General features: G+C 37.2%; 1 protein-coding gene across 1 annotated transcript in view; it reads left to right on the forward strand.

Annotated features, from left to right (window-relative positions):
* The window catches only part of SCN9A (sodium voltage-gated channel alpha subunit 9), a 166473-nt gene that overhangs the window by 82570 nt on the left and 67611 nt on the right, over window positions 1–16292 (forward strand). The window contains exons 6-12 of the mRNA XM_069574300.1: window positions 370–461; window positions 1446–1655; window positions 7733–7796; window positions 9045–9186; window positions 11429–11635; window positions 13233–13520; window positions 15758–16129. Coding sequence (XP_069430401.1) covers window positions 370–461; window positions 1446–1655; window positions 7733–7796; window positions 9045–9186; window positions 11429–11635; window positions 13233–13520; window positions 15758–16129 — 1375 coding nt within the window. The remainder of the gene's footprint in view (window positions 1–369; window positions 462–1445; window positions 1656–7732; window positions 7797–9044; window positions 9187–11428; window positions 11636–13232; window positions 13521–15757; window positions 16130–16292) is intronic.

Consider the following 16292-nt stretch of genomic DNA (forward strand, 5'->3'; position numbering starts at 1 on the left):
TCACATGAGTGGAATTTTAAAATATGTGGCCTTTTGTGGCTGGCTTCTTTTAATTAGCATACAGTTGTCAAGATTTGCTGATGGTATTTTATAGAACATTATTGATATTACCATAATATTGAAGTCGAGTCATTGAAGCATTTCATCATTTATTTGGGCATTTAAGTGTATGAGGCCATTTTAATATTTGCATTTTGCTCACATCAAATGACTCAAATAAAATTAAATTAGTAATGATAGAAGCAAAAGATTTGCAGAACTATAAATTTAAATACGAAGTTCCAAGCATAGGAAACACCTTGACTAAAGGCACAGGTAAGTATCATAGACTCTATCTAAATTCTGAATAACTCTGATTTAATTCTGCAGGTATTTAACAGAATTTGTAAACCTAGGCAATGTTTCAGCTCTTCGAACTTTCAGAGTGTTGAGAGCTTTGAAAACTATTTCTGTAATTCCAGGTAAGAAGTAACTGGTGTGAAGCATTAGGTCACTCATAACTCCAGCTATTTGGGAGTTGTTCTTTGCTTGTATGTGTGTGTGTGTGTGTGTGTGTGTGTGTTGTCACCGTGTTTGTGTATAAACTCCCCTATTTCAGATATGTGACAGAGTTTGTGGACCTGGGCAATGTCTCAGCGTTGAGAACATTCAGAGTTCTCCGAGCTTTGAAAACAATTTCAGTCATTCCAGGTGAGAGTGGGGTTAAACACCAGGGCTGACTTTGATCTTTTGAAGGAAAAAACAATAAAAACTGAATCTTACATAATTTTAATTAAATTTGATCTCATGTTTTTCATAATTGTTATGAAAAGTCAGCCTTTGAGTTTAATCAATTGCATGAGTCTTAGAGGATGAAGATGGCCATTTGGTTCACATCTCAACTTGAAATTTTTCCTCCTGTTTAACAGTTTATTTTCCATTTTGCTTATCCAGGAATAAAAATTTCAATTACTTTTACTGCTTTTCTTAGAGTGAAGAAAACAGATATAAAAATATTAGCATGCGGAGGATTGCATGACACAATGCTTTTTTCTTTCCTCAACAAACCATTTCTTTACTGAAAACTGTTGCCACTGTATCCTGTAATTCAGCCTCTGTTCTGGTCATTATAAAGAGATGGTTTGTCTGACAGACATTTACTGAACTGACACAAGTTATTTTTTCAAGTGAGTGTGGCTATGATTCGAGCAACCAAATTATTCATTTTGACTGGCTATTCTCTGGAAATACTTTAAAGTTTTTAGTCACTTGCTGCAATATACAGAAACAAAATATATAAAACAGCAGATCCCCCCTTTTGAGCTGGTAGACTTTTTTTGAACTAGGTTATTTAAGATCATTGATTTGATAAAGTGCATGCATTTCTAGGAAAGCTTCTATTTTGCTTTTGGTTTTCATGTAGAAACTTTATTTCATTTTGAACGCCTTTTCTGCTCTGTATTCAGGCCTGAAGACCATCGTGGGGGCCCTGATCCAGTCTGTGAAAAAGCTCTCAGATGTTATGATCCTGACTGTGTTCTGTCTGAGCGTGTTTGCCCTGATTGGGCTGCAGCTCTTTATGGGCAACCTGAAGCACAAATGTGTGCAGACTTCACTTGCAAATAATGAAACAATAGAAGACATATTGAATACCCTCGATGAAGAAGAATATGCAAGTAAGAATAGCTCTGTAGTTGCTAATAGGTTGAAATAAGGCTAAGAGCATTGTTCTCTTTTGGCAATGAAATGTTGCTTTCATTTTAATTATTTCAAAACCACTCAAATATACAGAAAGTTGCAACAGTGTGAATTTTTATCATATTGTATTTTCATAAATTTCCCTGGATCTAAGCTTTCTAGCAGTTCTAATATTGAGAACTTGGGATAGTTCCATAATTCTCAATTTCTATAAGGTAAAAAAGAATAAATTTGGCTGTAGAGAAATAAATTTAGCTATAAATTAATGATATTGACCATTAGATTTCATCATGAACTATATATTTATATACTATAGTTTTATTGTATAGTTTATGCTTACTTTTTTTATAGTATGACTTATATAATAATACAATTATATTTTTATACTTGTATTCTTATAATGTTATTAATCATGGTACAATGTCAATTATCACATATTAAAATATTTGTCTCAATATATTTCTAAAGATTTGTATAAGCAGAGAAATTTCTTCAGCTTTATCCTATTATATTAAGCTCTATCCTCCTATTATAACCAATGATATGTTTCACAGAGCTTTCTAATGGCTCCCCTCAATCTAGCTGATAGACCACTGAAGTTTAATTCCTCAGAACTTGTTCTGTAGGTATCATTTCAGACGATAGGTATACACAGTCTCAGAAGTCTACTTAATTCACAAATATATTTTTGAGTATCTTACAGAAAGCATAAATTGCATGTTTCCTAACAGTTATCTCCTACCACAGTTTCTTTCACCAAAGCTGATTAGTGTGAGTGATAATGAGGTCTGACAAGATTGTACTTTCTGTCTAACACCTCTGTGTATGATGTTACCCAAAGAACCCATGAAAGTTAATAGATAATTGAATCCAGAGGTAAAATGGATACATAAGTGCCTTAGATAGAAGGGAATCAGGGAGTAAAGGTCAGGAGTTAATTCTCCTTAAATAATAAAGAGTCATATGCATCTTTTTTTTTAATTCATTGTGTTTTTCCTACTCACTGAGAAATATAAAGGCAAATAAAATCTAGCTAATATAGGAAAAACCTGTAAGTAAAGAAAACTAAAAAAAAGGAACCTAAAACAAGAAAACTGAAGATTTTCAAAGTAGAATTTTAATGTATTTGTTTTATTAACAGTATTTGATAAGGAATTTAGCAAATTTTCCTTTCCTTTTTTAATTTATTTTTTTAGCTTCTGATTTTATTAATATGATCCTAAATTTTATATATTTCCCAAAGACTTTATTTCTAATTTATATGCAATAAAAATTTATATATCTTACAGATAATTGCTGACATTTATATTCTGTATTATGAGTTGGTTTATAGCACTTACTTAAACTTGACTTTTTGTACTGGGATCACTATGTCCTTTTTTCAGAATCTTGGTCTCATTCCTGAGTTCATGACTTGAGTGATTTTTAAAACATTTTAGAATTGCTATAAGCAATTTTTTTTGAAAGGAGTAGTAAAAGCTCTTAGATTTTGCAGTGTGCCCTCATGTTGCATTTACATGTGCGTGAATGACAGCTTAGCTAAGAGTGGAATTTGATACCACCTTCTCCTCCCTCAATTTGTACATTATTCTTGATTTTCCTCTGAAATATACTTTCACAGCAGAGATTACTGTGTTAAATCTGTTTTTTGTGTCACAGAAGCCTGGTCTCACTTCAATATTTATTCAAGCATTCATTTATCGTGTCTGTTTATTGAATGCTTCCTTGAGCTAAGCGTTGTGCAAGTTTCTGGAGCTACAGCAATGAGTATGGTAGCCTCAGACCCAGCATCCACAGAGCTTATCCTCTTGAGGAAATAAAAGAATAAAAGGAGGGGAACAGACAAATAACAATATTATAAGTTATAATAAATGCTATGCAAATAAAGTAAATCTCAGAGGCTGAGATACTAACTAAATGAGAAGCCTTCTCTGAGGAGGTGGCATTTAAGCAGAGATATGAAGGATAAGAAGAAGTCATAACACAGTGTAAGTGTATATGAAGGCTGTTCCTTGAGTTAGAAGGAAGAGCTTGTGGGAAAGCCCTAAGACTGGAAAGAGTATGTATTTAAAGAATGGGAAAGGAAAAAGAATGGGAAAACAGCAGAACGGTTCAGTTCAGTTCAGGTCGCTCAGTCGTGTCCGACTCTTTGCGACCCCGTGAATTGCAGCACGCCAGGCCTCCCTGTCCATCACCAACTCCAGGAGTTCACTCAGACTCATGTCCATCGAGTTAGTGATGCCATCCAGCCATCTCATCCTCTGTCGTCCCCTTCTCCTCCTGCCCCCAATCCCTCCCAGCATCAGAGTCTTTTCCAATGAGTCAACTCTCGCATGAGGTGGACAAAGTACTGGAGATTCAGCTTTAGCATCATTCCTTCCAAAGAATGGTTAGATTTTAGCAAAAGAGAGGCAGAATGGCAACAGAGAAAGTAAAGGAAAAAGGCAGGGGTCATTGCATGCAGGATATTTTAGCCCAAGCAAAGAAGTTTTGATTTTATTTTAACTGCAGTGGTTTTAATCACTTTTGCCATATGGAGAGCTCACTGGGCAAGAATGGATGGTAGACTGAAAATTTGAAGACCATTAGGATGTTTCTGTCATCCAAACAGAAAAAGATTGTGACTTCATCTTGAGAGAAGTCAGAAAATGAAAAAGGTGTGTTCAAGATGACCTATATAACTCATGGATGGATTAAAGAGGAGAGGAGTGCTTGGGGATCTCATCTAGGTTTCTGGCCACAATAACTGGATAGGTGGTGATGGGAAATGAGGGAAGAGTGGGCAGGTTTATAGGAGAAAGTCACTATTACCCAGTTAAAATTGAGAAGTCACTGGGACATCCAAATGGAGATAGAAAGTAGACATGGAGATTTAAGCATAGAGACCAGAAGAACTGCCTAGTTTGGAGATAGATATACTTTGAAGTATTCATCAAAAGGAAAAGATATGTATACATCTACCCACATCCTTCTGAAAAACCCTGATGTTTATGAGTAGTAGAGAATGGGCAACCTGGTTTTTAAAACAAATTTGATGGTTAGAAGCTGCTCATCTCCACAACTCTAATGTCTGGAAGGCAAGTAGAGAGGAGTGCCCCAAAGAAGACATAGAGAAAGAGTGGCCAGTAAAGCAAGAAGCAAAGATATAAGTAAGGATGCCAAGAGAAGAAAGTAGATTGAGAAAAAGGGAATGCTTGTGTTGAACGATGCTGCAAGATCAAGGATTACGGTCAAGGATGATGAGGATGGAGAAATGTACATTAGCTTACACAACATGGAAATCATTAGTCACTTTCATGCAGAAATTTTAGTGGAGTGGTAGGAGTACAGGGTTGGACTAAGGTGGTGACAGGGGTGAATAAGATATCGGAAAGAAGAGAAGACAGTATGTGTAGACAGTTCTTCCAAGACATTTGTCTATAAGGGAATCAGAATAATAACAGGGACAGTGGCTGGCATTTTTTAAAGGTGGATTTTGATAGAGATATTTTTCTAGTGCTAAAAAGGAATAAGTAGTAAATTATGGATTAATAATTCAGGAGAGTAGGGAGAGTCAAGTCCTTGAGAAAGTGGAAGAGCGAAGGGGAGAGACATCTCCACCATTGAAGCAGGAGGAAAGATGAGGAGCAGGCTGCAGTGTTCATCAGAACAGGATTAAGTCAAGCCCAGGGGTTTTTATTTCCACAGAAAAGTGTGAGATGTATTATTGGCTGGGAGTAACAGAAGAGGAATTCTTCTCTTCATATTACATTCTCCCATTACATGTTAACCTTAAATTCTCTCGAGGCTAATTACCTTAATACTTTACTGTTTACTTGTTTCGGAATTATTTTCAAGTGTTCCACCAGGCCAGTGTGAGCTTTCCCATTGCTTTCCCTTTCATCATTCAGGCGCTGAATTGAATAGTTAACCCTGCAGCATTCCTATACAGGCAGCTGTATAGTCCACTTTTATACAGGAACTCCTCCGTGATTGGCCAATATGAATCAATATTACCTTAAAGGATGACTCTAAAGTAATCTTTCCATAATAAAAAAATCTCAGAGATTTATGGATAAAAAGTTACACGATAACCTCCTCCATCCTCATTCTGCCATGCCCACCCTCCCTGAGGCACAGGATCTTTTTTTTTTTTTAAAGCACAGTGTGAGAATTTTCTCCCCAAACTAAGAGGCTTTATTGCTTTGTGTCATCTAAGAGTTGTGTCTTCTGCATAATGCCGAACGGTGATGTGTAAGTTGGTCAGTCTTACCAGAAGTTATTTTATAAGAGCTGCTGCTCTTTGAGTATTTATATAGGAAGTGTGGGGGCACTGTGTTAAGTGTTTTACATGCTATATCATATTAGTACTAGTCAACAGCTCTATGAAGTAGGTGTTCCTATCCACATTCTACAAATGCAGTAGCTAAATCATAAAGTGGTAAAACAATTCACTTACATATGAAAGGGTGGAAGCAATATTCAAATGTAAGTACATGTGACTTCAGAGTCTTTGTTCTACTGTTACTCCAGAGGCTGCTAAAAATGATCTTAATTTTTTTTTGACTTGAGCCAAATAGGAAGTTGAGCTCCTATTAATTTTTTTTTTTTTTTGTCCTTTATACCTTTCCTATGTACTTTTGGATCGGCCCTCTGTATTAAGAATAAGTTGTTACAGTGAATAAAGAGTTATGAGTTCCTTTACCCCTGAAAATGGGCACCAAGGGTACCACGAGAGGGGAAAATGTGCATTTATTTCAGTTCCATGTCCTCAACATTCCAGAACTTAGGAAGTCATAAGTAGATATTGATTAGTGAGTAAACAATGAGAGAATTTCAGAAAATATATTTCCTTCGCTTGTGGTTTTGCCTTGCTGGTTCTTCCTCTTCTGGAATCGTTGGGGCTCTTTTCCTTCTCTTCTCCCTCCCTCCCTCCCTTCCCCTCCCTTCCCCTCCCTCCCTCCCTCCCTTCCCCTCCCTTACTCCACTTCCTCTCTGGGTTCACTCATCAGATCCCCTTGGCCTGACTGTAGTTGATACTTTCACTGACCTTAAGACGTATCCATCCACTTACTTACTTGACAAATATAATTAAATACCTAGTAATCATTTCAAACAAAGTATAGCTAAAACAGAGATCCTGGTTTTCCTTCAGGCCATTTCTTTGCCTCAGTCTTCCTTACCCCAGGTAACGGGCACCAGTCTGACCAGTTGACACATCCCCGTGTCCCCTCTCTTCCACACATCCCACACACATGCCATCAGCACACCCTGTCACCGTTACTCTACCCCCTTCTCTCCGTATCCATGGCTACTCTCTGGAGCCCTGTCACCTCTCACTATAGTCCCTCAGCTTGTATCCCTGCCTGCACACTTGCCCCCCTATTGTCCAGAGTCCACAAAGCAGCCACGGCAACATTGTCTTGTATCTCTACTTCCTACTTCTATTACTTCCTATCGTACTTAAAATCCAAACTCCTTTCCATGTCATGCAAAGCCTTGCCACATGGCCCCTGCCTATCTCTGCCACCACAGTACCCCCACTGTAACTGGGCTGGCCATTTTGCTGTTTTATCCCATATACCAATTTCATTTCTACCTTAGGGTTTTTTCTGCTCTTTACCCTGTCAAGATGTCTCTTCATCTAGATCTTTGAGTAGCTGACTTCTCTGTAGCATTTAGGTCCCAGTTTAAATGTCATCTCTTTAGAAAAGACTTCCCTGGCCACATTTTGTCACACTTTCTTAATTTATTCTTTTAGAGCATCTTCCCTTGTGTATTTATTTATATACTTGTCAAGTATTCTTCTCCATCCCTTGCCTCCACCCTTACCTGAGCATAAAGCTTCATAAAACTGATGATCTTATTTATCTTGTTTGTCATTGTATTCACTGCCTGGTCCATAATAGGTTATCAAGATTTTTTGAGTGAGAATTTATAAGAATGCAATAAATGAATGCCTATCGCCGGGCCTGAATGTATTTGTAAATATATCTGTTTTAGTTAACTTACCTGCTCAGCCACTCTGAAAGCTTACACTCCATAATGTGATGTTGTCCGATTTCTTCCGAAACAGAATATTTTTATTACTTGGAGGGATCCAAAGATGCTCTCCTTTGTGGTTTCAGCACCGATTCAGGGTATGTAATATTTGTTTCACTTTTAGTCTAAAGACTGAAAAAAAGAAAAAGCAAGCTCAATCAATTTGCTAAGAACCACCTTTGATTCTATGTTATTTTCTTATATTTCATGACATTATTTGACTCATTCTGTCCCACAGTGAGTCCAGACTTTAAAATGATCATGGACAATGTGTGCTTTTGAAAGCAAGATGTAGGTATGCTTGAATTAAAACAAGATACCAGTCATATATATCTTAAGGAAGTAGAAAAAAAATTACTTCCAAAAAACCCAACCAAAAGTTGTTTGGATAGTTTCTAGCCTTTGTTGTTTCCAGAAAGAAGAGTGATAAAATCAACTTTTCTTTCCATCCCTAAATTCTACTTATTCTCCCACTGAGTACAGTTCATAGGTGACAGAATACAGTGACAGTTTGGCTCCTCTTAACAAAAAAGTCCCATGGACTTCGGTAAAGCTATTTTAAGGTATCATATTTATGTAAGTACTTGCTGTTTCTCCCATACACCAACTTTATTTCTGCCATAGGGCCTTTGTTCTTGCGCTCTCCCTGCCCAGAGATCCCTTGACCAGACTCTGTGTATACAGGGAACATAAAAATAAGCAAGATAAAGTTGCTGCTCCCAAAGACACATCAAAACACCTTTTATCTGTCATTGTGAATACCAATCTACCAACTTCAAAAAGACAAAAAGTCTAATTATAAATCTCCATGAACTTATACAGTTGCTATCTGTTGACTGTTGTTGATTCTAGTTCACCTCAAGAGTAATTTGGGGAAACAGTTTTATTAGAGACCTGTATATTAATATCAATCTTTGTGAATATAAGAATTTTTATATGATATCTAGTGAAAGTTTTCAAGTTTTGATGATTGTTGATGATACTAACAGCAGCTACCATTTATCAAATTTTTTTATGTACAGGAAGTAGGTTAGGTAATTTGCATACATTATCTTTTTTAAACTTACAAACAATCTTAACCTATGGAAGTACATATTATTATCTTATCTCATGGAAAGAAGAAATTGGGCCTTGCAGAATTTAAGTAATTTGACAAAGTCAGCAACTAGTAAAAAGTAGGGACGGGGTTGAAACCCACTTTTTCCTGACTTCAAAAAATGTGTTCTTAATCATTATTCAATACTGTCCCCCTAAAAAGGAAATCTTGAGTTTTTGACTTCTCTGTACTACTCTTTAGCTTGCATCCTGAAGGTCCTCTGACTTGTGATATTCTTTTTCACATGTAGTCAGTGTCCTGAAGGGTACACCTGTAAGAAGATTGGCAGAAATCCTGACTATGGCTACACGAGCTTCGATACTTTCAGTTGGGCCTTCTTGGCCTTGTTTCGGCTAATGACCCAGGATTACTGGGAAAACCTTTACCAACAGGTGAGTGCCGAGAGAAGCGTTCATTGTATTCATTGCACAAAAAAACTGATGTGTATGTCTGAACCAGCTTTATGTATGAGATATTTTATTCAATTTAGAATGGAGAAAACTCTATTGTATAGTCCTGTGTGTTCTATTTTGAGGACTATTAGAACGGATCGTTCTTAAATCATAAATTATTTTCTTTTCTTTTCTGGGCCTTTTGGTCTCCAGATCTCTTTCCCCCTTTGTGAATGCAGCATCCCATGGGGTCCTAGGTAAATAGCACGAAATATCCTATAACATTTTCTCATAGCACTGCTATATACTCTGTGCTTTCCACACATGCCTCCCAGCTTACAGTGCTCTAAATACCAGGCTCCTCTGTGCTCACCATGCTTTGTATTTTAACTACCTTGGATACTTGTTCTGGACTCAGTACTATCTCCCCCAAATTCATACGTTGAAGTCCTAACTCTTAGTACCTTAGAATGGCTATGTTTAGAGTTATGGCCCTTAACGAGGTAACTAAGTTAAAATGAAGGGCTTTCCAGTTAGCTCATTGGTAAAGAATCCACCTGCCAATGTAGGAGATGTGGGTTCAATCCCTGGGTCAGGAAGAACCCCTGGAGAAGGAAATGGCAACCCACTCTAGTATGCTTGTCTGGAGAATCCCATGGATAGAGGAGCCTGGCAGGCTGCAGTCCATGGGGATGCAAAGAGTCAGACGCAAGTAAGCAACTGAGCACAAGTTAAAATGAGGCCATTTGGGTAGGTTCTAAACCAATCTAATGTTCTTATAAGAAGGAAACAGGACATGAGTGAGAGACACCACACACACACGCACATACACATACAAAAAATGCCAAGTGAGGACTTAGAAGGTGGCCATCTACAAGCCAAGGGGAGAGGCCTCAGGAAAAACCAAACCTGCCAACACTTTGATCTTGAATTTCCATCATCTAGGACTATGAGAAAACACACTTCTGTTGTGTAAGGTACCCAGTTTTTAGGATTTTGTTATGGCAGCCTGAGCAAGCTAGCATAAGAATGGAAGACTCAATTCATGACTCTTAAGTTTTCCTCTCCTAACTCAGCTGCAGGTTTCATCATCCATCTCTTGTAGTGGAATTCTTCATTCACGTGGCCATCTCCTCCAACTTACATGTGATCTTCTGGGGACTGTGGGCTCTATCTTTTCACCTATATGTTATCAGCACCCAACCTCAAGAGAAAGGAGACCAAAAACGATTATTTTGTATTAAAAATAATGAGTCACTTTTCTCAGATCACCACAGGTTCTTCTTTTAGCCTGTTTTGTCTGTTTCATTTCTGAGAATATTATAAATGAATATAGAAATTATATGGAAATCTAACTTCACAGGAAAAAATATGAAATATACACATGACTGTTTAAGGATGCAAAAAGATACTCACCTTTACTGCAAATTAAAACTAGAGTGACATATAACTTTTCATCTCTTGGAATGACAAAGATCAAAAAGTTGGTCAAAAGGAAGATACTGTCTGATTAAACTATGGGGAGGCAGATTTTCTCACACATTTCTGTGAACCACTGGAGAGGCTAACATGGGAGTTTCTATGAAAATTAAAATGAATATGCCCGTTGACTTAAGAATTCCACTACTAAGAATTTATCCAAAAGAAGAATTCAGTAACAACTGATACTGATAGAAAAAGGAACTGAGTTATTAGAGATAGGATAAAGAGACTTATTTTTCAGTTAATATCTGTTTGTACAATTTAATTCTTTAACATGTATTACATTTAAAAATGTTTAGTGTTAATTAAAAATATGTAAAAGTTGAATACATAAGTTCATTTAATAAGGCTATCTACCTTGTAGTAACATAAACATTAATACTTAATATATCAGAATGTGATACTATAGAAATTGTCTAGTCCTATAATTTGAAAATGAGTAAAAACAGCTAGTTTTTGAGTAATTTTCAGGCTAGGGGAGAAAAAAATTCAGAGTCATTATTAAGTTATCATAGTCTAGAATCATACTTAATTTTGGTACAGGCTTAATACATTGCTATATCTTTTGTCCTGGAAAAGTGTGTGTTTTAATATTGATTGTTTTCCATGAAGATACAATTTTATTCCTTTATTTTTTTGATAACATGAGACTGTACAGAACTGCTCGATTTACCATGCCTTAATATGCCATTCAAGTTGAAATGATTTACCAAAAAAAACCCTTTGTGTTATTGAAATAATGATTTCCTTTTTTGCCTAGACCCTGCGTGCTGCTGGGAAAACCTACATGATCTTCTTTGTTGTGGTGATTTTCCTGGGATCCTTTTATCTAATAAACTTGATCTTGGCTGTTGTTGCCATGGCCTATGAAGAACAGAACCAGGCCAACATTGAAGAAGCGAGGCAGAAAGAGTTGGAATTTCAGCAGATGCTAGATCGACTTAAAAAAGAGCAAGAGGAAGCTGAGGTATTTTTATTTGGTTTAAAATCCTTCCTAGAAGTGAAAAGGCAAAGGGGAACAACAGAACCCCTGTGGTCTCTTTCCGACCTTTCCCAGGGAGATTTTCTTTCCTGGATTCTTTCATATAAACTGAATTTTCATTCTGGTGTAGTCAAAGGAAGCGATTCTGTATTGAGTTAGAGTTGACATCTGCTTCATTCTATCTTCTCCTTTAATCAGCTCACTTCAGCATGGAGAATGTTCTAAGCTCTTTTTCCTAAACCTGTTCCCCATGATTCCTCAGTGTGTATGATATTAAGCAAAGTCCTGAAACATTTATGATGTTATTTCCCCACAGTAACAATTGTACACATGTCCTTAGGGAAAATTATTTTGATATTAGAGTTAACAAATACACTATGGAGTAGAAAGCAAATGGGCATCAGTTTTGGTTAAAGTTGCAAAAATTTTAAGGTAATGTGAGATGTTGAAAAAATCATACTTATGATTGTGGCCACTTTAGGTTAAGTCACAAATTTTTGTGGATTTTTCCTTACTCCTCCCTCCAAAGGGGTATGTCAGTGGAAAAGTTTGAGGAAGTTTGTACTAAGAAAACCAAAATTTCAAATATTTTACAGAAGTTGATGGTTTGACCTAGTAAAATCTCTTCAAGAAATCTGACCTATTGGGAGGAAGGTAATCTGTGATGCAGAGAAGCTTTTAGGTAGAAAGATGTTCAGTGTAATATTTTAATATTAAACATCAGAAAGCATTTAAATTTCTAAAAATTAGAAAATGGCTAAAAGGATTATAATATTTTTGTGTCTTGAAATATTACTCAGGCATAAGATGATATGTTTTAAGAATATTATGACAGGAAAAGGTGTTAATATAATAATATATTAAGTCATAGAATACAAAATTGAATGTAAGATATATGTTAAAAATATATGAAGACTGAAAGATGTGTTAATGCCAGTTATTCCTGGGATGTAGCATTGTGAGTAATTCTTGCTTTTTATTCACAATATCTTTAATTCCAAACTTGATAAGAGTTGGAAGGTTTTATAATGGTTTTTAATAATAAAACTTTAATTTTTGTAAAAGGGTTAGGACTAGGCTATTGCGGGAATTTCCTAGGTAATCCCTAAAAGTGTCTTTTATTTTCTTGATATATTATTCTGTAATAATTAATTTTATTTTAAAATAATTCTTTCTTCATTTAACTATAGAAGTGCGTGAATCTATTGATAATATTGAATTATATTGTATACCTGAACAACTTCTACAAATGAATTATCTTATCACATGGTTGGTATGAGTTTTATGTCCCAGAATTATCTAAAGTTAAAACTTTTACATATACTATTTAAATTTGCTTTATTATAAGTATAGTAATAGTATATAATTATTTAATTATGAAGCACAATATGGCTTTATTAACAATGCAGGAGAAGTGATAAACATATATTTTATAAGCTCTCTAGTCATGATGCAAAGGAAACATTACTTCCCATATGAGGGACATGATTATATGCACAGTATAATTAAATTTGTGGTAAAGAGGTGCATTTTGCAGTTCTTAGAATTGGCTCACTGTGTGTGTGTTCTCTTGGTTCAACAGGCAATAGCATTAGCAGCAGCTGAATATACCAGCATTGGGAGAAGCAGAATAATGGGTCTCTCTGAGAGTTCTTCTGAAACATCCAAACTGAGCTCTAAAAGTGCTAAAGAAAGAAGAAACAGGAGAAGGAAAAAGAACCAAAAGAAACTCTCCAGTGGGGAAGAAAAGGGAGATGATGAGAAACTGTCCAAATCGGAATCCGAGGAGAGCATCAGGAGAAAAAGTTTCCACCTTGGTGTTGAAGGTCATAGGCGAGCACGTGAAAAAAGATTGTCTACCCCTAACCAGGTACCACTGACACCATCACATGTGTATTGCCAGAGGTGGGATCATAGAGTTCCAACTGAGGGAAGGGCGCTCAGGAGAAGAGTGAGTGACTTCATTAGTATGTTTTTAGGTAAAAACCTATTGATGACTGGGCATTTATGGGAAGAACATAGAGATATATAGTCTTCCATTTAAGTTTGACCGTTTTGAAGGAGCTTACAGTTTTAGAATTGTCATACTTTCTCCAATATAAATATCCAAAACACATGTTCATGAGAACCAGTGTAGAAATGAAGAAATAATTTACAGTATCAGTTACCTTTTCTTATTTTTATTTAGTCTTCATTTTTGCAGTGCCTCATTGTTAAAACAAACCTTAGATTAATTTTTTTCTTTTTCACCAATGTAGGTACACCAGACTACTGTAGATATCACCAGATTACAGTAGGTAGTCACCACATGACTGCAAGCAGTCACCACTTTAGGGATCACCAGAATATCAGTCACCCAAACCTTACTGCCTCTACCTCAAAAGGTACCAGTCTCTAATATCTAGTCCCATAGTCTCTTATTTCTCCTTGCGTGAAATTTCTTTCCTTTTTTTTTTTCCACCTACACCTCTGTATTTCAGATCTTCCTGCTTACAAACCTCCAGGAGCAGGGAACTATTATTCCTATTCTTCTTTACACTTCCCTGGTTTCCTCTGCACAGTCCCTTCAAATAATTTTTCTAAAACAAAGTAGTTTTTCTGCTCAATTTAAAACATAAAAAGCAGACAGAAACTATGTTGAATAGCCACTGACTACAGAACAAGCCCCACATCTTGTCAACGCTGTGGCTTTGATCTCAGTCCCACTCTTGTCAGCCTCCACATAGCCTGTCCACCACAACTATGACTCGCCCCTCCATGCCCTATGTTTTCATGCCTTTTGACTTGGTGCACATGGTTTCCTCTTCTTCCTTGTTTTCCTTCTGGCATGGAGCCACCCATTCTTTGCCCCTTAGCTCAGGTGCCACCCATCCACAGAGTCCTCTGTTCTCTCTACTCCTCCCAATCTGCTCTTCAGGTACCCACTTAGAATTACTCTCGTTTTCATCTATGTCATTAAAATTTCTAGCTTCTGCTGCTTACGTCTGTAGGACCCTACCAGATACACACAAAAGTAAAAGAATCCCTTCCTTCAAAGACTTCATAATCTAGTTGGGGAGATATAACTTGAATGTAATATCGGTTTAAAAAAAAAGGCAAAACAAAATTATGACTAGAGCAGTTCAAACTAGTTTTAAGGTAGAGACCTTATTATATGCTTTTTCCATTATTCTCAATGCCTATCACCTTGTCCTTAACATAGTAAGCACTAATGTTTATTGAATTAGATACATCCAAAGAATATGCAGTTTGATTTATACACATAGTTTATCTTGGACACAAGTCATGTAAATGTGACTTGTTTTCACCTCTTTGGTATTGGGCAGCTTCTTTTTCATGTTCTAATATTATTATGGGGGCTTCCCTGGTGGTTCAGCGGTAAAGAATCCACCTGCCAATGCAGGAGACACAGGTTCAGTCTCTGGGTGGGGAAGATCCCTTGGAGAAGGAAATGACAACCCACTCCACTGTTCTTGCCTGGGAAATCCCACAGACGGAGGAGCCTGACGGGCTATAGTCCATGGTTTCACAAAAGAGTCAAACATGACTGAGTGACTAAACAACAACAACAACAAATACTTTTAAGACTTTGTAAATCCATTGGTATTAGAAAGTCTTTCTTAACAGACCTTAACTGAGCCCTCAGCATGCAGGGTAGAGTTGCAAGCAATGGAATGCAGAGATGCGTTCAGTGTGGTCTTGGCCTCAATAAGCTTTCAGTACTTAAGGAATGTAGGGGTTGATGTATGAACCGCTCTGGTAATAGCTATTGGTATCAAATTCTTTTTTAAGTGATAATTTATTTATAGCAACATGAATGGTACAGAATGAGTGGAGAGATAACTTGAGGCCAGAAGTATAGAGAGTGATACAGTAGCGGGTAACGCATTTGGTCCTGAAAAGATGAACTTTTCCAGTCTCCTCATTCCTTATTTGAAAGAATTTGTCGTTTTGCTGAATTTCTTTGTTTTTAAATATGTTTCCTTTAACCCAGTACAGAGCCCTCTGCCCTCAGGTCGGCGGTCTTCATAGGAGTTCTAGGAAATGAACTGAGAAATGAAGCACGTCTGCTTCAGCAGATACACATGCCTTTTATTTTTCCCGCAGTCACCACTCAGCATCCGAGGCTCCCTGTTTTCTGCAAGGCGGAGCAGCAGAACAAGTCTTTTCAGCTTCAAAGGTCGAGGAAGAGATATTGGATCTGAGACTGAATTTGCCGATGACGAGCACAGCATCTTTGGTGACAACGAGAGCAGAAGGGGCTCCCTGTTTGTGCCCCACAGACCTCGGGAGCGGCGCAGCAGTAACATCAGCCAAGCCAGTAGGTCTCCCCCAGTGCTGCCAGTGAATGGGAAGATGCACAGCACTGTCGACTGCAACGGCGTGGTCTCCTTGGTGGATGGACCTTCTGCCCTCATGCTACCCAATGGACAGCTCCTGCCAGAGGTGATAATAGATAAGGCAACTTCTGATGACAGCGTAAGGACGTTTTAAATAGCTCAGGCATGGTTCGGCCCTTGTTCTTGCATCCATCACTCTCTCTGCTGGAGGGGCCTTCTCTCTGGTCCTCTGAATGGCTCTGCATCTTGCAATACTTTCTATGCTAGAAACACACCTTTATCTGATTAATGTAATCCTTATA

Source organism: Ovis canadensis, chromosome 2 (assembly GCF_042477335.2).
Source record: "Ovis canadensis isolate MfBH-ARS-UI-01 breed Bighorn chromosome 2, ARS-UI_OviCan_v2, whole genome shotgun sequence".
Taxonomy (NCBI): domain Eukaryota; kingdom Metazoa; phylum Chordata; class Mammalia; order Artiodactyla; family Bovidae; genus Ovis; species Ovis canadensis.